Genomic DNA, 23,034 nt, shown 5'->3' with positions numbered 1-23,034 from the left:
CAGTCAGAAATGTGACAATCATGAAAACAAAAGTCAATGACAACTTTTTTGTTTGAAACTTTTTATGTGGCTTATGATGGAAAGTAATTTAAAGTGCATTTGCCCAGGTACTTATTTTGAGGTACTTGTAGTTTACTTAGTATTTACCTTTAATACAACTTTCTACTGTCCTGCATTTTGAAAGCTAATATTGTACGTTTTACTCCACTATAGTTTATGTAATTGACAACCTTAGTTACTTTGCAAATCCAAATTATCAGTACAAAATATAGATAGAGTTCTGATATAATATGAAAGATTAAGCTACCAAACAACTCAGTAACTGTGTAATGCAATATATGATACATCATTTTATGAAATTGACTTTTTGCATACTGATTCCTTTTAATCTGAGTACTTCAAGCACATTTTGATGCTGATGCTTTGTAGTTATACTTAAGTAAAATGCTGAACACAGGACTTTTACTTTTAACAGAGTGGGTTAATTCTCTGTGTAATATAGTGTCATTCCTCATTTAAATAATTTAAAAAAAAATCAAGCCAGACAAATTCTCACCATTTTATTTACTTTTTGACTTTTCAGTGTATCCATTATTTCCACACATTCTAACCAATAATCAATAATTATAATTTGATAATATAATATGTATTATTTTGAAATGGGACATTCTGCATAATGAGCAATTTTATTTTTAGTTGGCTTAATTTAAGTACATTTTGATGCTAATACTTTTGTATTTACACTTAAGTAAAATGTGAAATGCACTGTGTTGTACTAATATTGTTTTTTCCACTACCGGTAGCCAAATAAACGTATATTTTTCTAATATTTCTATCATACTAACTTAGTAATAGATTTTTAATTAAAATTTGTTAATAAAATCTTGCAATGCTAATTTGACACTTAAAATAGCTGCATTTCAATTTTTAGATATCCGCAAAAATATACCTCAACCTCTATATTTCGCTCTCTGTCGATATATATGACGTTATATTGCAAACTTTATTTTTTAATTCTACTTGTATTGACATTAATTGTATTTGTAGTGTTTGTGTGTATGGAAAACATCACTTCTCTACGTTGTGAGATTAATATGCGCATGGTTCCAAATACAAATACATTTCATAAAAAATATATAGAGTTGTCACATCTGAAGCCAAAATGAAATAAAATAAAATAACAGTAAATTCTATCTCTATGATTTGGTTCATTTTGTTAGTCTATTATTTTTTTTTCAGTGTAAAAGTCCTTTATCGCCTCTCAACGTCAATAATTCCGAGCTTCACCTGAAGGCAGCATCAGACAAACCTGCTGTCGGACACCCTGAAAGCAACAAGCTAGACTGGACAAAACGCTCACTGCTGCAGTGCCGCACACCGTGATTTGACGGGAACAGCACCAAAACGAGGTTGTTTATCCCCATCCAACGTTTGTCTGGTGAGTTTTTTCTCTTTTGTGAGACGAAAACGTTAGTTTGTCGTCGTAACAACAAGGTACTGTGGTTAAACTTTGTCCTGAGCATCAACGACGCAGGTGGAGGGATGTTTTTTTTTCTCTCAGGATGCTCGAGCCTACACCCCGTCCCGAAAAAGACAGGCATGAAAGTTTGTCCTAACCCGTAAAAGACGTTTATTCACTTGTGTTGTGGACGTCGAAGGACACCTACTGTGGTCAAAGTCCAAAATCTCCGAGGCAGGGCATATTATCAATCGTGTAGAAACCATTTTACGTTGACAGATAGCATCTGGATGAACGGTTAACCGCTAACGTTAGCTAGCTTTAGTGCTATAAAAATACCACAGTGACACGTGCTGTCTGTTTAAACGACTGTATTTGAATAATACATTAAAAATCAAACAAACAGCACGACATTGATAGTCGTAAATTGCATGTTTTCTTTGATAGCGATGGATAAAACTTTACTGGTGACTTTTGCTCAGAGCATCAATAGTATAAGTCGCTATGTATGGACACAGGTGACTTAATTAACTTTAACTGTCCTCTTTTAGATAAATGAGGACAGGGTTGTCATATAACCAGGGGCGTTTCTAGGATTTGAGGACACTGGGGGCTTTGCCTGCATCAGAGTAGGGGGGTCCAGGGGGATCCGAACCCAGGCAATGTTTTTAATTTTTATTTTCATTTTCTTTGATGAACAAGCAACACTTTTATACTTTTTTTAATGCATGTTGGCACCTAAAGCCTCCTGCAGACTGTGAGATTTTTTGCATCCTTTTAAGCTTAGTGCAAGCTACGTGGTGCAACATGGATCTTTATAAACTTTGATATGATATAAGGTGTGATGCATGCAAACTGAGCAATTGACATCACCTACTGAATCGCAGGCTACGACCTACGTCCATCGACATCAACATGTTTTTTTGGTGTGCGTTATCCATTTATGCGGCAGTAGTGTTAAAGAAAGAGCCACGACCAAAGATATTGCCACATTTCTGTCATGATGATTATCTTTTCTTTGAGACAGCCCAAAATCGCATAGTGCATACCTTGCTTAGCACAAACTTAAGAAATTTCTCACAGTTTGTTCTATGACATAAAATATGTCAGTGAATACCCCACTCACACACTTTGAAGCTGCGGCAAAAGTGCGACTGTAGTGTAGTTTGTTTAGCCTAACAATAGTTTTTCACTTTTGGTGATTGGAATCAGGCTTCAAAAATCCAGAAAGGGTGTTCATTCATGGAGACTGTCTTGCTGAACAAAACATGAAAGTATTATAAACACTTCTTTATAGGCACAGGGTTTATTTTCAGCAGTAATCCAATCCAATGTAAAAATCCCATAGGCTTTTAGACGAGGAAACCGGTGTGACGTTAGCCTCTGGGTTAGCCTACAGAAAAAGCTCATCCCTAAGGCACTCTATCAACTTTCATTGTACCTGGGTGAAGGCAGATGCAGTTTCGTAAAACCCAAGCATATCTGTATAACCACTGTCACTGTACCACTGGAAAAAAAAGTTCTTTATTGTAATGAGGATGAACCAGCCCCTTTCAATAAGGCCACTGGGATGGTTATGAAGTTTAGACCTGGGTAAGTATCATGAGAAATTCAACACTTTCCCTCCTAGACAAATACAACCAGCCTTGACTGTTATAGACTGTTATTAGACTTATGCTGGTGTATATTCAACAAACACAAAACCGGCACTATTTCCACAGCTGCTATTCCCTAAATGATACTGTGTAGATCATTTTTATGGGTCTTAGTGCTTCCTACCCCATGGCCTTGTATTTACAGAGATAAAACTGTGCTCAACTCAATTATATGCATAGGTTTATGATCTGTTTAGTGCTGTGAATAATTTAAAGATGTGGTTTGTGGATATAACAAGAGATGATGTTTTGAACTTGCATGCTGCATCATTTAACAGCTAATAAGATGTACCCCAGTGGAGACCTTGATCATAAAAGTACAGCAGAAGGAGTTAGAAAATGGGCAAAATTGCCAGTAATAGCATACCATAGTATTAGCTTGTTAGCATGGCTTGTTTCTTTTCCAGTTGGCTCTCTGAGATTGTGACTTGATACTACTGTGTGATCAGTTGGGAGTTATGTGCAGCTCGGAGGAGTACAGATGTGAGAACAGTAATTTTATTTGACTTGGTAAAGCATGCAGAGTTTGAATGCTGAGAAGGAGACTTGATGTTGCTGCTGAGATGCTGCGTTTGTTGTGACATTTGACAGGCAGCAGTATCCCTTTGGCAAACAAAATCCCTCTGATTATGCTCACCTGCTGTGGCACACATTTTATGCAGAGCTGTCATATGACAATAAGCTGAGTCTTGACATGAGTAGGTCTATTTTGCCTGACTAATTGGGACGGCTGCAGTTACCTGTCATTGTTTGTGTTAGTGTGTTTGCTTTTTGATCCTTTTGTTCCGTTTCATTTTTCTTTTCCTCAGATTAAGGTTGTGGGATTTGGGATGTGGAAGCAAAACTTGTGTTTTATCAGAAAGAACGAAATTCAATTATTTTTCTGACTTTATATTCGGTGTCATATGAGCAATATGCACCTGCAATTTGTTTTTCACACAGTTTATGTGTTTCCCATTATCCTCTGCAATTTCAGAATTAAACTGGAGGAAGAAAGATGTCTGCGGTTTATAAAGATGACCAGGAGGACTGGCTGACAGTGTGTCTCAAGTACCTGCTCTTTGTTTTCAACTTTCTCTTCTGGGTAAGTGAGAGTTGGGAGTGTTCAAGCTAGCTACACTCACAAAAACCTTACAGGGAAGAAAAAAACTTTACAGTGATAACACTTTGTCATCTATTTACTTGCAGTGTGATGCTCGAACAAAATTGAATACATTTTGAATATCCCTCTGTGTCCTCTGTCTAAATTCAGAGGTTTATGCGGGTCTGTGAATGCAGTGCAGGCAGAGCTCTCTCCATGACTTCTTTTATTTCTCAGCAACAGTTTGTGACTCATGGTGTGGATATTGATTTGTCAATATTGTATATGTGTGTGCGTATAATATACATATATATACATAAGTTATTCCAAGAAAACAAAATAAACCACAGTTAATAAAGAATCTGAAAAAGGCAGACATTCTTCATGAATTGAAGTCATTGGGAAACCCGTCACAACAGCAAAACTATATTAAAACACCTTTTTACAAACTCTCACACAACAGTAAAATGTGCAGTAAAATAAGTCACATGTATGCAGTCAAATATAGTCAGTACTTCCCAAACACATGCATTTTCGCTAAAATGTTACAATTTAAATCCGCTCCATCCAGCACCCCCTGAGCACGCAAGTGCATATGAGCTATCTGGCTGTGCATGAGACTGTTTGTACTGATCTGTTTTAATTTACATTTTTGAAGTTTCTAAACGGATGTTTTGAGATAGCTTTGCTGTAGTGAAACGTAGCACCTGTTCACCTCAATTAGTCAAAAATGTTTGCCTTTCTTTGGATTCTCTGTTCACCGTGAAGGCATGGGGGAAAAACAAAGTTTCCTTATAAATTCAATGTAACACACAGTGAGTAATTAATAAACAGGTGATTATTTTGCAGACAAAGTATTACATGGATGAGATTTATTAAAATGCTCTTGTATAGTTGTCATGAATGTTGAAAATAGCTAAAATGACCAGAAGTTTGTGTTCTTCTTGTACCAGGTTGTAAACATGTTTATTTTTGCTGTAAAGTTGGGCATTATAACATAGGAGTCTATAAAGATTTACTGGCACTGGGAACCATCCTCAAGTGGCCATAAGAGGCACTGCAGTTTTTGGCACTGAACTTCTTTTTTTCAGTCCTGAAATGTTTCTTAAATACTGCAGACAGACAGAGACAATCAGGGAGAGGATTAAGCAGTGTTTTGAGTGGGGAAAAAGCTGAGCTATGGCCTCGGCCCAAAGTGAGTCATAGATTATTTAGGGCTTGTCAGTGTTCGATGGGAAACAGTATGTCAGACCTGCTCTTTGGCACCACACTTTATGATACTGCAATTCGCTCCTATAAGTGTATGCTCTTACAGCTACTGTGCAGAGTGTCTGGGTCACTTTGAAGCATTTTGAAGTCTGAGGCAAAGAGAATATTGTGTACAGAGAGAGACTTCAGTTGTGTGTGTGGGAGAGGTTAAAGAGAGAAAAGGGATCAGACTTGGGTTTATACTCGGTCAACACCTTAAAACTCTCCCTTTTCTCCTTGGGTCACAGGCTCTACTCCATATTCTTACTCACATCACTTTTTAAGACTTTGTTTTTTCTTTGTCCATAAGTGCAGCATGATAATGTGCATCAGTCATTAGGGCAGTAGATGTTTTGGAGGATATTTCCTGTTTTTTCAAATTCAAAAAGAGCAGAATGCAAAACACTCAGCTAGTCATCTTGCTAAATAAAAAAACCATCCATTTTGATACGGACCCAGCAGATTGGATTAATGCATGCCTTCTAAATAGGATTTTAAAGGATTTGTATTCAAGCAGTTTCGATACTGGATTTGGATTTGATAAAACTAACTGGCAACCTCCAAGGCTGAAAAATAAAGTCAATATGTAAGTGCCAGAAGCTGTAGTTCCTCTAATGACCTCTTAAAACTGGCTCCAAAACGGAGTAAATCCTCATAGACCCCCATGTTAAAATGCAGAAATAAACATGCGTACAGCCTGGTACAAGAAATGGTTTTGGTCTCTATAGCTTATTTCAACATTTATGACAACTGCACAGCTTGACAACTGTACAGGTTGGCTGAATTTTTTAAACCTTTTATGAATGCCCAAAGTTGCGCATATTTAAGGGCACGCTGCTGTGAGGTCTCACTGCAGTGTGTGTGTCACATCCACACTTTGCTCCTCCACAGCTCCACCCTCTTGTTCAAATATGGTTACTTCTGGCTAAAACAAACACAAAGGTGATGGCTGAAATGCTGAACTCGAGGCTTAAAAATGCCAGTCCATTAACCAATGGGTGTGGTAGCAGTAGCTACAACCATTATTTATACAGTCTGTGGATAAAACCAAGCCATGGCAGTTTAAATGTACACTTAAATGTATACTTACCTGCAATTCTTGAATAAACAAAGGATTATATGTCCAAAAAAATGTCTTAAATTTGGTTAAAAGTTATTTATAAAAAGATTACATTTAAGTGTCTGATACTTGTAGACATCCAGTTGAAACATACGCAAATTTATTACAATTCAGTTGATTTCTCAAATTTTACTTCAAAATAAAAGTGCTACATATGCAACAGTTTGGGAAGAGTCTTCTCCCTCAGGCCCCTGTTTATCCAAGTGGTACTTCTTGGCTGTGTTGTTGTGAGTTTTATGGATCTTACTTTTGACGGAAATGGAATGGGAGGATGAAGGGGAGAGACTCTCTGAGGCATTTCCTCTCTGTCCGCTTTCGAAACTGATGAGAGGAACAGATCCTGGACGCCACCCTGGCTCTGTTATCCAGGATTGTTTGTGAGGAAGTGGTCATTATGCCCTGATTTGACCTTTGAAGTCCCACCGCTCCTTCGACTGTTATTCTTTATGCCTGGCCTCTTCTCACTGTTTCTTTTTGTATTTCCTCTCGAAAACCTCTTTTCATTCGCCCACTGTCCTCTAATGACGTTGCATTTTGTGACTCATCTAATAGCATTGAACTTGCTTCCTATTTGTCACTTTCTGCCCTGTAAAAAGCTGTACAGTTTTTTCTTTATTTGTCTTTCTTTTAAGAGTGAAGTGCCATGACACGGTACCTGTTTTCACAATATTTTCTTTCCCTATTCAAGTCATCCATATCTCATCTTTTTCCATTTTATGAATCATACCCTTTCACCGTGCTTTTATTGTGACCTTATCATATCTTGTCATCTCTTTTTCTGCACTGAGAGCTTTTGCGTTGTATCTCTTTCTTTATCTTTATGTTCTAATACCATTTTCACCCCACCACCTCCTCTCTCCCTCTCCCCTTCTCTGCCAGGTGGGTGGAGCAGCTGTTTTGGGTGTAGGAGTCTGGACACTAGTGGAGAAGAGTGACTACTTGAGTCTGCTGGCCTCCAGCACTTTTGCAGTCTCAGCGTATATCCTCATCCTGGCCGGCAGCCTGGTGGTGGTTACAGGCTTCTTGGGCTGTTGTGCTGTCATCCGGGAGCAGAAAAGCTGTCTGTCCACGGTGAGACAGGGGACCCATGGGGGTAGGGGTCATGTATGTGACAACAGAATGTTAATTTCGACAGATCTGCAAAATTGCTTACTTAATTCTTCAAAGTTTTTGATGCCTTGACAAAAATAAAAAAAATAGTTTGCATAGGTGTTTGCCTCTACAAGTAAGAATTTAAGATATGTTATGAAGAATTAGTGGTGTAACGTTCCACTGATCTGGATCAACAAATTGACTTAATGACCAGCAATGAGTAAGAAAAAGTATAAATAATACATGTAAATTGTTAAGCTGCTAGCCACTAGGCTAATGTATGCAGTGTAAAAGTGCTTAAGGTAAATACTGTGTGACGAGCCAAAAACAATTGCTTTGTCTGTGAACCTTGACAGTTGTTATTTGGCTGAGCTGTCATGTCGATCCCTGTATTATGGCTGTTGGGTGAAGTTTGCCTTCATGGCTAACTGGCACAAAGCCCTGAAAAAGATGAGATCAAAAAAGATCATTGTTTGGGTTAAATTGAAAATATTTCTTCCAGAAAGAGCATTCTGACAGACAGAGTTAAGTTATCCTTTGTGCTGTTGGATGTGTGCCAGTGGAGTCAACTTAAAGTAAACTTAACTGCTTTTAACTGGTTCTAGTTATTAAGATTATTTATATGATATTTTCATCTTTTATGATCAAAAGCAAAAATCAAAGGCATATCAGCTTCTTCTGTAAAAGCATGTGTTAAATGGGCAGATGATATCCTCTCATATTGATACAAGGCCCCTGAATTGAATTGAATCAAAATTGTATCGTAGCAGACTTTATGATGTCGGCAAATATTGTATCCTTGTTAAAAGAATCGATATGATGTCGTATTGTGATGACACTGGTGATTTACAGTCCTATTACAAATACATTGGGTATTATTTTCTCTGAATACTAGTTTCTGTACGAACAAGAAATGATATATTAAGTACGTTTGCTACCTTTTATATGTGAACGGTTTCTCTATTTTCTGCATTGCATGGTGGGACAACTATCAACAGCACAGTCAAAATTCAAGCAGATTTATTTTGCATCCTGGCAGCTTTCCCAGTGTGACTACGCTGGATGCTCATTTACGGATGAGTGCAATACACATTTAGCAAATATTGTGATATAGAAAGGTTGGAGATTCCTTATGTTACACATCTGAAATGCTGCGCTGTCTCATAAGTTATGTAATTTGAATGATGATGTGGGCAGCACAGTGTTTTCAGGTCCAGGCTACTTGTTAGTGGTCTTAGATTGTCATGTCTACACTGAGAAGCTAGATGCTCGCCCACACGCATGCAATGGTTGCTTGTTTCTCTCCCAGGTCTAAGGTCTAACACTGGATGCTGACAAATGGCTCTGACAGGGACCTTACTGTCCTCATTATTTTACAGAGACAGGGCCCGATGGGAGAGTAGGCAGGCGGTAGGTTAACGTTCACTGCCGCAGGACTATTTATAGGTCTGTCTATCTACTGTTGATGGATGGAGCAATAGAGGAGAAAAAGGGGCTTGCAGGATTGAAGAGGTGTAGAGGATTTGGAAGTCTGTCGTGTGTCTTGATTGAATACCGACTGTATCGATGATAGTTTTAGAGTTTTAGGAGATTAATGAGTGATTTCAGTATGTGTTTGTGTAAAAAAAAAAAAAAAAAAGAAGAAAAGATTGAACGTAGCATTTTGTGGGGGCAGCAGGCGCACAGAGACTGAAGTGTTTGAGCAGAGCTGAAACACGCTGAGCAGGCTGCATGACATAGTTACTGAAAAAGAGAGGAGAACATTTGCTAAAGTGTCTGTATATTAATTCAGTGGGATTATTGCTCCCTTGCAGCTTTCTATTTGACCAGTGGTTTCACTTAGTTTTAAGAGTCACGCGGGCTGAATAGTAGCATCTGTTGCTCAATAACGGTCTCACGTGAAGCACTGCTGTTTCTGACGTCGCACTGTTGTGTTTGCAACAGGTCGGCCTAATTAATGCATTTCCATTTCATGGCATGACCCGTGTTTATGTGTGTGGTACATGAGCTATTTTATAACCACACAAAAGTTTATCCTTGAGTTATTTTAGCTTGAGAAAGCTGCAGTTTTGATCTTACTCATTCTGCAACTGTCAGAGCACCCTAAATGTGTGGGCGATGTATTCGCTACACAGTTTATATAACTATCCCCTGTGTTTCAGTACGTACAACAGTGCTTATCATGACAGATAAAGCTCACAATTAGAGCCACCAGTATTTATTTTTCGACATTTTAGTTTTTAGCTGCTGAGGAATTGATCTTGTGTTTTATTTAAAGAAGTAATCCACTGCTGGAAAGATTTTCATAAAACTGGGCTGTCTTTGCAGTAAAAAGACACAAATACTTTTGAAACTGGTGCTACATGACCAGAGAAAATCAGACAGAAAGGGCTGCGGCGTTCACTTTTGCTTAAGAGGAACCAGACCAATAAATGCTCCAACTGGTGGTTGACGTAAAGCGAGCCTGTTCATTTTGAGAAGGCCCCCCAGGAAAGCTGTTCAGCCTTGCTTCAGTTTTTTCCAATTGCCACTTGCCGTATTGCTGCAGAAAAATCCCCTGCGGCTCAATTACGAATCTTTCTTTGATGAACTTTTAAGCCATGGTGGTTTCATGTTTGTAAAACTTTCTGTAAGCTGAGAAAAGCGATTTAAAAATCTGTGATGTCATCACAATGTGAAATCTTTAAGTCAAGTGGGAACTTGCAAGCGGGGCCAGCGGAAGAAAAAGAATGCGTATATTCAGTAGGCTGCCTACTGCAGAAATAAAGCCACAAGCTACAAACTTTTTATTGGCTTATGTGCCAGGGGAACAACTCAATTGGAATGAATAGGTGCTATTTTGCTATTGTATTATCATGCCTTCAAACATATTATCTGAGGTTTTGACACAACACACAATATTGCAGCAGAGTATAAACTAACTATCTCACATTTTAGTTAATAAGTAAGCTAAAATATGTTTCTGAAACCATTTTAGGTGAGAAATAGGCATCACAGTTACAGAATCGGCCAAGTACTTCTTTAACTTCATGAATCTGATGTCTGATCCATTAAATTCCTTTTTTACTGATAAATACAAATGGACGTATGTGCTGATGATTAATATTTATTTCTACTTAATTAACTTTTTGCTGAGATGGTGTTTTGAAGTTAATAATGATACATAATGGAACTCGTTTGGAGCAGTGTGGAGGGCTCTTTAAAAGATGCCCGAGAGAAATCTGATTCTACAGCCTGTCAGATTGATTTCTGCTTCGTCTGTTTCCGTGCGTCATTTCCATCTGCGTTAGAAGTGACAGATGCAGCACAGTTGATGGAAGTTTTTATTGAGCCGTCACGAGCGTCAGCAACTTTCTCAGATGAGGTAGCTCAGCAGAGAACTGCTCTGATGACTATGAAGCTGAACTATCTGGATGAAAGTGAGTTTTTTTTGTCTTAATTTACTGAAGTGCCTCCTCTCGTAACCTCTCCCTGTCCTGTTTCATTCACAGTATTTCTTCTGCCTGCTGTTGATCTTCTTGATAGAACTGGTGGCTGGAGTGCTGGCTTATGTCTATTACCAGAGGGTAAGTGAAAATATTTGTATACATTTTTGGTAGTGGATGTTTTGGGTGCGTGTTTTTCCGGGGAGAATGTTTGAATCGCTATTTAGATTTGAGTGGCACAGATTGTGTTGGCCCTCCGGGTGTGTGTTGAAGAGCAGCACTTATTGCAAAAATAGTTAAAGCTCTGCAGTGAAAACTCTGAAACAGAACTGTAAAATAGAGACTAAAATGCTATTCAGAGTTTTCTCTCCTTCAGGGGGATGTTAACTTACTTCCTGATTACCATCTCAGAAAAATCAATTTTTTTATGGCTGAGTTCAGAAACTGAACAGTTGTTATGGCAGACACAGACTCCAGGGCATCATTTAGGAATGCAACAATTGTGAAATTCTGAGCCTATAACAATGTTTTTTTTTTAATTTATTTTGCTTTTGTTGGTCTTTATTCCTCCTTTTGTACCAGGAAAACAAAGAATTCTTCTATATAGTAAAATAACTGAAGTCTTTTTAGCCCAAAAGAATAGAATAGATATTTTTTGTCCACCATAGTGGAAATTTGTTATTTTTTTTTAAATTTTTGTTTTTTACATCACCTTTAAATGAGGACAAATTCAATCATATAAATTTATAAAACAACCTTTAATATAACTGTCCTCCACATGAAAAACATAAAAAACCTGCTTCAAAAATGTTTTCAATATATATTATATATCAGTGGCTTCTAATATCTGTTTTGTATTACTATAAAAATATCAAAAATACTTTAAACTAATACTTTATTTACTTTTAGTTCCTCACCAAAAACTAAATTTTACAGCAGTACATACACAAGTTTGCAATTCTATGTGCCTGTCAACGAATATATATGGATAACGCCATTTGTTTGCTGTGTTTCCTTGGCTCATCTGACCCCCCTCAGTGATTTTATTGCAGTCAGCTGATTTCTTTTTCTCTTTTTTAGTCTTTTTTTTTTTTCCAAAAGCGAAAAGGTTTCTCACTGATCTTTGTTCGGTTTCAAAGGACATGGGCGATGATGAGTCAGAAGCAGAAGATCATTTAGCTTTTCTTTTTAGCTCTTCTTGCTTCTATACATGTATATGGGTTGTCAGATGCCACCTGCACTGAGCGTCTTGCTCAGTGTCTGGGGTTTGTCGAACACACAGTTTGAAGTATCTTGTTATCTCACAAACATCTGCCTGTCACTCAGCTAGGACTGAAAAGAGCACCATGCTATCTGCGGGCAAGCTCCGAGATTTATTATAATGGAAAAGGGTTCAGCACAGGATAGAATCACTTTAAAGATAAGGGCTCTCATCCTCTCTCCCTGTTTCTTGTCTCTCCAGTGTGTGTGCACACATGGGTGCACACAAACATATCCACACATCAATGGCTATATTTAAAGTCTATTTTTTGCAGTGTATTTTTCATCTGTCTTTTCTATCGCAGCTCTCACAGATGCGTGGGAGTTGCTACCTGTCTATCTCGTCGTAATCCACCCACTCTTTCACTTTTGTCAGGCTTATCACTTCAACACTCTCTCACCTTTTAAGTCTTTGCTCATGCACATTTTTTTTGCATTTGATGTGTTGCATCTGTAACAAATGAAGCAGCTTGTGGTTACAAAATAAATTTAGTTCTCTTCCATGAACACTTCTCCTCCTTCTTAAGCTCAAACACTGTGTTTTCTCACTGTTTGCGGCTCTTTCTTTTTGTTCCTCATTTCCAGCTGAGTGAAGAGCTGAAGCAGCATCTCAACCAGACTATGAGCGAAAACTACGCCCAGCCAGGGAGGGAGGCCATCACATTAGCCGTGGACAGACTACAACAGGACGTATGGACAATATTTATAAAAGCCTCTGAGGCTTTGTTTGAGTTATGAAACATTATATGCTGCACTTTTCTTCAGCTGGCATAGTCAAGTAGAGTCTAACTTTGTAATACAATACTGTGCAAAGGTCTTAGGCCACCATAGATTTGTTGTTTTAGCAAAGTTGTAATGAGGATATATATATATTTCTCAGTCTCTTTATTAAGATACAAACAAAGAACACAGAGAACATATATATGCATACACCAAAAATGCTGACAAATGCATACACCAAAAAAAGTCAGGACATATTGGTTTCTCCAGACTGACGTCAATATTTAGTGTGAAACATGGAATCGTACAACGATAACAAACGGTAGCGCAGACAATCAGTATTAAGCTTTGGATATGACCTGAATACAATTGGATGTATATACGCCAGAAGATTAACATTATCAATCTCATTGTCTGCCTAAGAGAGTTCAAGACATGCTAAGTGGAAAGGCATGTCACACTAAAGTTATTTTATTCTGAAATATTTGTGTTTTTAATACTGTATACAGATTTCCTGTATGTTCTGGTCGTATTTTAGTAAAGAGACTACTGACAAATAAGGATATATATGTATAATCATTACAACCTTGCAAAAATAACAACGTTTAAGGTGGCCTAAGACATTTGCGCAGTACTGAAATTCATTTTCAATGACTCAGTCTGCAGCTTCCAAATATGAAGAAGTTTTGTATTGCACTGAGATTCTGAGTTCTGTGTTATCCTTTAGGGTTTGCTCATAGTATTGCTCCAAATTGACAAGTGAAATAGTCAGAACTTAAGTCATTTTGCCCAAGCCCCTGAGACAGAAGAGGGCAACTCCCTTCAGTCGCAAGAATTGTCAATACTTTAAAGAATAACGATTTGATAAATTGGTTTGAACTGAACAAATCTGAGTTAAATTGCTTAAAAAAAAGAGTGACTTTTGCTTTTCTAATAGTGTGACATCATGAAATCAACCCCTTTGCTCTCCTCTTTCTGTCTCTCTAGTTCAAGTGCTGCGGCAGCAACAACTCCCATGATTGGATGGCGAGTGTGTATATTTCATCAAAGCAGGCAGAAGGCAGGATGGTGCCCGACAGCTGCTGTAAGACCATCACCCCTCACTGTGGCAAGAGGGACCACCCCTCCAACATCTACAAGGTGGAGGTTAGTGGACTACACACTTTTTGAAATAAAAATGTCATACGATGAGCACCATGTTGAGTCAAACTCTTATATAAACTTGTATATAAATATAATGTTGGATTTATGGAATTTTCTATTGACTGACTAAAATGTTCACCGCACATTGCTTGCTGCTTGAAGAAAATATCACTGGAGTGCTTTTTAGATTTTCCCATGCCCTGGTTTTTCCCTTCTTGAACTAAAATAGAGACAGAAAGAGAGAAAACACTTTAGTTTGAAGCTGTTCTTTGATAAAATGAGCTCCCTGGAAATGAATAAAAGATGAGGTTTTGAATGCTTATCCATGCTGCTCAGGTGGAGTTTTTCCACTGTCACTTTCAGCTCCCCCTCTTGATTCACACAGTACAATTATACGCAAAGGTGTGAGGATACACCCTTAGAGTTAAACCAAAACACGTCTATATATCTCATACTATATTTAGGTCTAAGTTTAAAAAAAAAAAAAATGTGAGGGGGGAGTTTTTAGCCTTAATGGACAGAACATCTTAAGCGTGACAGGGAAAGAGAAAGGGGACAACATGCAACAAAGGGCCGAGGCCAGAATTGAACTGCAGCGAGGACTTTGTGTACAGGGCACCAACACTACCAACTGAGCTACCTAGGCGCCCCTAGGTCTAAATTCTGTTCTGTTGGGGCCTTAGAATGAATGAAAAGAATGAGTCCTACTCCAGACACATTTTAAATAATGTAAAATACTTGTGCTAATTTTAATATTTTAACATTGTTTTTACATGTAGTAGTTTTAATAACAGGGTATCTTCTCTTTCTCTAAAGAGAAATTTGCTTGCGCTTTCCTTTCTAATGCAAACTCTAACTCTCTGCCAAGTCCACTTTGTGCTTGCTGGAGGTTTCAGATGTCTTTGGTGGTGTTGTGTCAAAGTCTGTTCGTCCATCAATACGTTTCCTGTATGAGATGGTGATTGGCTCTTGTATATGTGACATACCTAATCTAGCCTGCTGGGGGATGTTTGAATCTCAGATTTTAGAGAAATGCACCTCTCTGGTGATAAACATTGCACAAGATCAGACATTTTAGGCAACATCAACAGAGGAAAAACACATTTTTGAGTGAAAGGGGGCTTTAAATTATAAATAGCCTTGAGTAAACTAGCTTGTATAAACTAACATGTTCTCTGCAGGATGGGTTCTCTTGTTCACAGTTTGGAAGTTAGCCATGCAGAGCTGCAGACAAGGCAAGCTTTAAAGGCTGTGCAGGCCTAATGGCTGTCTGTGTAATGGTATGCATTATCTGTGATATGATTTTAACTCTTTTAGCCATTGACTCTGCAGGGTGGATGCATCACTAAGCTGGAGCAGTTTCTGGCGGACCACCTGTTGGTGATAGGTGCTGTGGGAATAGGAGTGGCCTGTCTGCAGGTAAGTAAAATACGATATGTGCTGCAGCTCAGATCGTTGTTGAGGAAGCAGAATGCTGTTCCGCAGTCTTAAATCCGAGTAAACTGTGTTTCATACTGTCCCAGTGATTATTTTATCAAAAATTAGAGACCGCTTTTATCTTTGCATATGAATACTGTCCTTTGTTGAAACAGCCCAGACAAATGGGTTTTAATTTTTCCATTAATGAAAATGTACCTATGAAGGTCAACAACCTCTTAATGGAAACTTCTTTTCACCTCCCTCTAGTCTCTCACTAGTCATCATTATCCGATTTTGTTCATTCCTGTTATTTGATTTATCCCAGCCTGAGATGGATTCGAGCTTTTAAGCCTCACAGAGGTCAACGAGGCGAACAAGGGTGCCTTTTTATTGTAATTCTGTGCTGCCTGTCAGTCCTCTTGTATCTCTGCACTCTCTCTTTGCAAATTAACTTGAGGGAAACTTGAGACCAAACAAAACTGAACTGATTCTTTCCAGTGACATTTATATGACCGATATGCCCTTCAATGTCCATGACCATTTTACGTGAGGTTCTGGATGAACAGTTTTAATCAGGAACATGGGAACACAGAACAAGGCCAGACGTTCTCTACTGTAACTATTGAGGTTTAAAAAAAAAAAAGCTGAGAGATCACCAGTCTGTGACGAAGGAATTTAAAAATAAAGCTTGCTGTTATTTCAAGATCGTTTTTCATCCCCAAGTGATCTAACCGAGATTATGCTGGACTTACAGATGAGGTGCTGAACATACAGAACATACTGGGATAAATAGATGTAAAGCCAAATTGCTATTTAAGCCTGTATAGCAATTTAAAATGTTTTAATCCAAGCATATGTTTGCCATCCTTTTGCACTGTAGACTTACTGTACGCCCTGTCTTTGTCAACTGTTCCAGTCTGTTTTCATGTGTGTATACTTTCTTGTCTCTAGTTACTGACTGAAATATCACAGATTTGTTTAAATTCATTTTAAATCAACTAGTTTTTGTCACTTAATCTCGTGTGACCACACTAACCTGTCTATGGTGAATTGCACTGTGTGTTATGATGTGTATTTGTGTGTGTGTGTGTGTGTGGTGTTACCGTAGCTGGCCGGGGCCGTCTTGACAGCCTGCTTTATCTATCTGCTCTATAAAGAAGAGGAAGAGGACTTCGGTACATTGTGATTTAGCTCTAGGGCAGCTTTGTGGTTTAATCAACTGGAGAGAAAAAGGTTGGAAGGCACTGTGAAAAATTTGATATCTGACTGCATGTTTGTCCTTGTGGTCGGCCGCTCTGTGTTTAATCTGTGGGCTACGTGTGTGCTAAATGAACATGTGTATGTTACATGGTGTTTCGCTGAGTGTGAAGCATGCAGCTGCCTGGCTTTGGCTGTTTATTGCAGATTGTTGCCCTGCATGTTGTGATAATGGGCTGTTGTGGCTGATGAAGAAGTGATAAAGGTCAAACACATCATGAGAATGGCTTGATTAATCAAAATGCAATTGCTTCTGCAAGCTGATGTTGGCAAGAGTCATGTTTTGCATCTTTACACAGGGGGCCTCAGACTATAAAGTACCTGGCTGACAAGGAACTGAAAATTGCCTACGGTGAAATGTGTGTTTGCAGTATGTACCAAGGTTTTAGTTGTGTATGTCTCTCAGGTTTGCGCTCGACTCTTTGCTGGCCAATGTGGCTGTAAATATTACAGAACTTTGGCCATATGGAAAACACCTAAATTTAAAAAGCAATAAACACCAAACACACAAAGAGACAATCGGACTACCATGGAAGTAGTGTATGCTATGGACTGCCTCGGTGAATGAAGTTATGAAAATCCTGCAAAATCTTGCAACATATCTTTCATGTCATACTGTATTGGGCTATTTAATATGCGATTAATGAGTTTATTTGGCATATTTCCCACTGGACATTTTGCCTGTTGATATTTCCATCTTCTGGAAAACTTGCAAAACCAGCAGAAAGACCTTATCACTGACCTTATCATCACTCCCCAGGATATTTTCTACTTATATGGCAAATTATTGTGAGGGACTTTGGTACGCAGTTTTTGGATAATTATCTTTTATTAGAAGGCGTAATCACCATACCTGTATTTGTTTTAGAAGAGATACTGCACTGTATACTAATGCTGTTTTTCGCTTCATTTTTCTATCATTTCTATTCACACACCTCCAAGCACACCATCATTTAGGAAGAGTGTTAGTGTTGTTGCTATAGAGACGTGTGCTAAAAAAGATTTGGCTATCATGAATGTTAAATTTCTTCAATGTTGATTGATTGGAGCTCTTTTTAAGGTTCCTAGATAAACATTTTTAACAGACATCTACCATCCAACAGGACCTGAGTGTTTTCTTTGTTTCTTTTTTTGTTTTTACTGTTACGTCATTTCTTTGTTGTATCAGTATCCTCCTGTCTTCTGAAATGAGGCCTCAAGAAAACAAAAAAAAAGCAGAGACTGTTTTTTCTAATTTTTCCTGTTATCTCATGGTTCTCTGAGCCAAAATATACTCTTTCTGCATATCCATCACCGGTGGTGGCAGAGAAGTGAAAAAAATCATCAAAAGCCTGCCTGAAGAGAGATTGTGATGAGTCAAAACACAATGCAGACTCGCTCAATAAGGCTTTCTCAGAGGGCTTTTAGAGACTCAGAGATTGAATCTGGGCATTTGCCTGTTTATCCATCAAGCCTGGCAGGCCCAGTGGCTTAGGTCAATATCTCTTTCTGCTGTTCTTACTTTATTTTTGGACCTTTTCTATAGTAGTACAGTATAGTATATAGTGCTTCTGTGAGTCAGATCTCATCTCTTAAAGGCTCTGCACTCATCTGTGTGCTTACCCTGGTGCCGAGAGATTACAGTATCACATCATGTGTCTTAATGAATGTAGAAACCCTTGACACTGAAACAGCAGCGTTGGCTTATTTTAGAGGATTTATACACCACAGTTTCATTTAAGAGAACACCATATTGGAGTACCATTTTGTAATAGGGTAGTAAATACGTGACTCCTTTTGTTAAAAAATATCTAATTTCTAGCTAAAGCATGCAGTTTTAACTTTTGATCCACAGTCCAGCAATTATGTGATTTCTGGGTCAAAACCATATTTGTCAGCGACGTAGCAAGTAGAGTCTTACTTAACTTGAAAAGGGTGAATGTATCAAGTAATGTTACAGCTGCAGTGGATAACCTTTTTAGCAAATATGACAAAAAGTAATTTGTTTATAACTCTTGTTATCCTGACCGCAGTGCATGAGCCAGATAATCTAAAAAAAAAAAAAAAAAAAAAAAGAAAGAATTTTCCTCTGCCTTCTCTTAGTGCGCCGTGCTGTCAGTCACTGCTCGTGAGCTGCGGTCAAACCTTCAAACCAGGCGGTGCTGATCAAATAACAGTCAAGATTCTGTTACTGCATTGCCTATTTATCAACTCAAATGTGTACAGAAACATAACTTTGTGTATTGTTTAGCTGTAAAATGAGAGTCTTTTTTGACCAATGGATGGATTAAGCTTGAATGTTTTCAACCAGGTGGCTGGGTCACAAACTTTCTCATTTACTACAATATGTTTCTGTACACATTTGAGGCAATAATTTGGCATTACAGTTACATAATCTGGATTTATATTTCAGTGCTACATGGTTTGAAAGTTTGACTGAAAATAACGAGCAATGAGTGACATGATTGACAGCTGCGTTAGTGACTCCGTGGTTCTGATTGGTTGTTTTTTCTTAATTCTAGAAAATGCCTCTAGAGGCACTAATAGGAGGAAGAGCAATATTTTTTTTCATAGAGAATCTGTCTCATGTATTGCTGTCAGGATGCAGTGAACGTCTTAGCAAATACGACATTTTTTAATTTGTTTTATAATTTTTATAAAAGTTAGCTTTTCCTGACATTAATAAATGTGGTTTGTACTTGTTAAATTGTTAACATTAACATAATGTGTCTGTGGTCAACATTAGGCCCTGATTTCTGATGCAGAATGCAAAATTATGGTTATGAACAGACAAATTATTTGATGCACAGTGTTTAGCCGTCATTGTTTTACTTAATATTGCTTTGTCACCAGAGTTTAGTTTCGGTTCTGGAGCATTTTGCTGTAAAGAAAATGGACTACTAAATCATCTTTTTGACCCCAGCGCTTTATTTGCATTTGTGAAAGCCTGTGCACACACATGTTGCTGCAGCAATGGATGCTTGGCTGCTGCCATCCCCATAGTAACCACCTTCATACTTTCCAGCCGTCTCTAACCCCCATCACCTTTAACCCCTCTCTGTCCTCACGGTCAATAGCATTCAGGCCTCCCGCAGTCTTCCGTGGTGTCATGGAGCAGCAGTTTCTGACCCAACACTTCCTGTTTTCAGGTCTGTGGGATGGTTTTCACCAGCTGCTTGTACAGAAGGATCAAGATGGACCCTTACTGAGTACACCAGACCCACAACACACCACCTTCAGCAGGGAGATGGAGCAATGACCTGCTGACACTTAAGCTACAACCTCTGAATCTTGAACTCTGACCTAAGCCAAGCGCAGAGACATATTCCAGGTCACTCACATTGCAGTCAGAAACAAATTATGCTGTTCATACAAAGCATATCAAACCAGGCTTATACATTTCTGACTGCGATCTTTGCTTACTGGAACATGTCTGTTTTACATCATTGCCTTGGCTTGGATGCGTGCTTTATTTTGAGCAGGACCAAAGAAAGGGACATACTCTTAATGCACTCTGCTCAGTTCAACTAATAATCCAAAGTTTACTCTGGTGTCACTGCTAATGAGGAAAGGTATATCTGGTTGTATAGTTTGTAAACACAATGTGCCTCTTTCACAATTCTGCTGGTAGATAATTATGTACTAATGCTGTGCCTGAAATCTTAAAGGGAGCTGACAATGCACTGTGATACACGGCAGCAGTTGAAGTTTATTATCTTTATATTTGTAGTTATGGCTATATATTTCTGAAAATAGCAGCAGTGAATGTTAAATTGTAGGTTAGCTATTTAAGTGTATGGTTGCAAACATTTAGACCTTATCACAATCTAATAAGCAAAGGAAAAAGTCATTTTCTCAAATTTCTGAATCTGCAACTCCACCTAGTGGTTAACACTGGCCATATACTGTACTGTGTGTGAAATTATAACTGTATGCTACCCTTCAGAATTTTGCAATACCTCAAAATAAGCTATTTATCTTTGTGTGACACTAAAGATAAATGTACATGTCAGATGGATTTTAACATTAACAAACATTACTTTCTGTGGATTGTAGACCAATTTTCATCCTTTCCCTAGACACACTCAGCTTTCAATCTCTACAGTGAAGCAGCTGACCTTTATGAGAGCTAAAGAAAGCATATACTATGTTTCTTTTCACTGCCTAATCTATCACTTGCCATCCCTTTTCCCATAGCTATTACTCATGCAACAATGAGTGGCCTTGTTGCTGCCGTACTGTTGAAGTGAGAAGACTTGGCTGGCCTATTATGGGTTATAAAGTAAGAGAAATATGTTCTGTGTTGTTTCTGGTTCAAAGATGTAAAAATGAAATATTTAGTTGTCATTTTTGTTTCATTTATATTCTTTGCAATGATGCAGCAGCTAAACCAAGACTCTATAAAGGGACGTTGTGGCTCTAGTTTTTCTCCACTGACTAACTCAAAAGGTGCTAAAGTATGTTGATGGTTTATGATGAGATATGACATTGGCATGTGCTCCGACTACTGACTGTGCTATTGAAAATATTGATACGAAACTCAAATAAAAGTTTAATTATTGCTGCATTAACAGATCGCATTGTGTTAATGGAAAACACATATTGAAAAGTGGGCAGCAATGATTGCTGTTTGGCAGTAGTTGATGAGACTATGATCATGAGAGCATTATGTCAGTGAAGTCAGTTTATTTTTCTGGGCAAAAGTTTGTCCCAGTACAATTTGTGCAGCATATGACATTTCTCCAACACAGCCTCCTATGGGCTCTGTCAGTTGTAGCAGTGAACCACTAGAGGGAGACAAAGGTTTTCCATTTGTAGGGGTACAGGTTTGCAATTAAATTTTTCGTGTCAAATAATCCTGCTGGTTTCTAAAATAGAGCATAAATCGGCTAGTTTGATTGCACCTAATGCTCAAAATGACATTCCCTAATGGCAGAGAATACTCCTACCTGATGGTTTTGTAGTACTGTGTTTGTAAAGACTTATTTTTGTCATCTCTGATGTGTTCAGGGCCTCACAGAACCTTGTCAAATAGGATCAAACATGTTTGATATTTTCTACTTTTATATGCTCCTTGGATGATCCTTTTTCCGGAGCTGAAAAGTCGTTTCTTCTGACTTTGGTGTGCTCATGAACTTTAATGTAGACACAACATTGATGCATTGATGCTACAAAAGAGATGTGTTGTAATTAATTGGTCAGAGCATTTCAACAACACATTAACAGTTTGATTTCATCACAGACTTGTTGTTACACCAGAACATCCTCTAAAATTTCTTAAATATTATTTTACCTGATTTATGCTAATAAATAACTTTTCTAACTAATTCAGGTCACTCTACATGGACAGAAAATAAGAGGTACAACCTAAAGTGATATTTCAAATGACATATAACCAAAAATTTGAGGTAGAATATGTGAATCAATGAAAGTCTATTACCATCAACCAGAGGTGTTGATTCAAGTCACATGATTTGGTCTCAAGTCCAACCCAAGTTACAAATGGATGACAATAGACTCAACCTGATAAAATACAAGAAAATAAAAAAAAAAGACTTGCAACTCAACTTGGATTTTAACAACTTCTGACTTCACTTGGACTTGAGCCTTTTAACTTATTTACCTTACTTCCCCCAAGTACAAAGACTTAACAACTGCATATATGATGTCTACTCCGTATCTTGTGTACAAAAACTTGTGCAGACTTGCCGACTTGTGTTCTCACTCGTGGGTGTGTTGACATGACTTTATCCAGTCTGATCACATTTAGTGAGGAGAGTATTATCAGTTGTTTAGGACTCAAAACTCAAATTTCAGGACTTGGAACTTGACTTGAGACTTTGTTGACTTAGTTGACTGTCTTGACTTGCAAAGCAATGACTTGGTCCCACCTCTGCCATCAGCTGAACATTCACTTTGGTCCTCCATGTCTCTGCATATATGACATCAACTCAACTTCTGAACCAAAATTTTCGCCGACACTCTGAGGTATTGTTCTCATTTGAAGGTGTGTTCTTGGAATTTTCCTAGTCTGATTACATTTAATGAGGAGCGCATACTGACTTGTTTAGGCCTCGAAACTTAAAGTTTAGGACTCGGGTCTTGACTCGAGACGTGCCTATCTTGACTTTGGACATGAGGCTTGAGTGCAAAGACTTGCAACTTGGACAGCAATG

General features: G+C 38.1%; 1 protein-coding gene across 1 annotated transcript; it reads left to right on the top strand.

Annotated features, from left to right (window-relative positions):
• The first annotated feature begins 1,264 nt into the window (after positions 1-1,264).
• On the top strand, positions 1,265-21,429 carry tspan11 (tetraspanin 11). Its single transcript, XM_042511655.1, has 8 exons — positions 1,265-1,438; positions 4,091-4,198; positions 7,443-7,634; positions 11,147-11,221; positions 12,926-13,030; positions 14,048-14,206; positions 15,536-15,622; positions 20,008-21,429. The coding sequence occupies exons 2-8, from the start codon at positions 4,112-4,114 to the stop codon at positions 20,065-20,067; spliced, it is 765 nt and encodes a 254-aa protein (XP_042367589.1). The 5' UTR covers positions 1,265-1,438; positions 4,091-4,111; the 3' UTR covers positions 20,068-21,429.
• Positions 21,430-23,034: the final 1,605 nt, after the last annotated feature.

This window comes from Plectropomus leopardus, chromosome 22 (assembly GCF_008729295.1).
Source record: "Plectropomus leopardus isolate mb chromosome 22, YSFRI_Pleo_2.0, whole genome shotgun sequence".
NCBI lineage: Eukaryota > Metazoa > Chordata > Actinopteri > Perciformes > Serranidae > Plectropomus > Plectropomus leopardus.
This window is presented reverse-complemented; position numbering and strand designations above follow the sequence as displayed.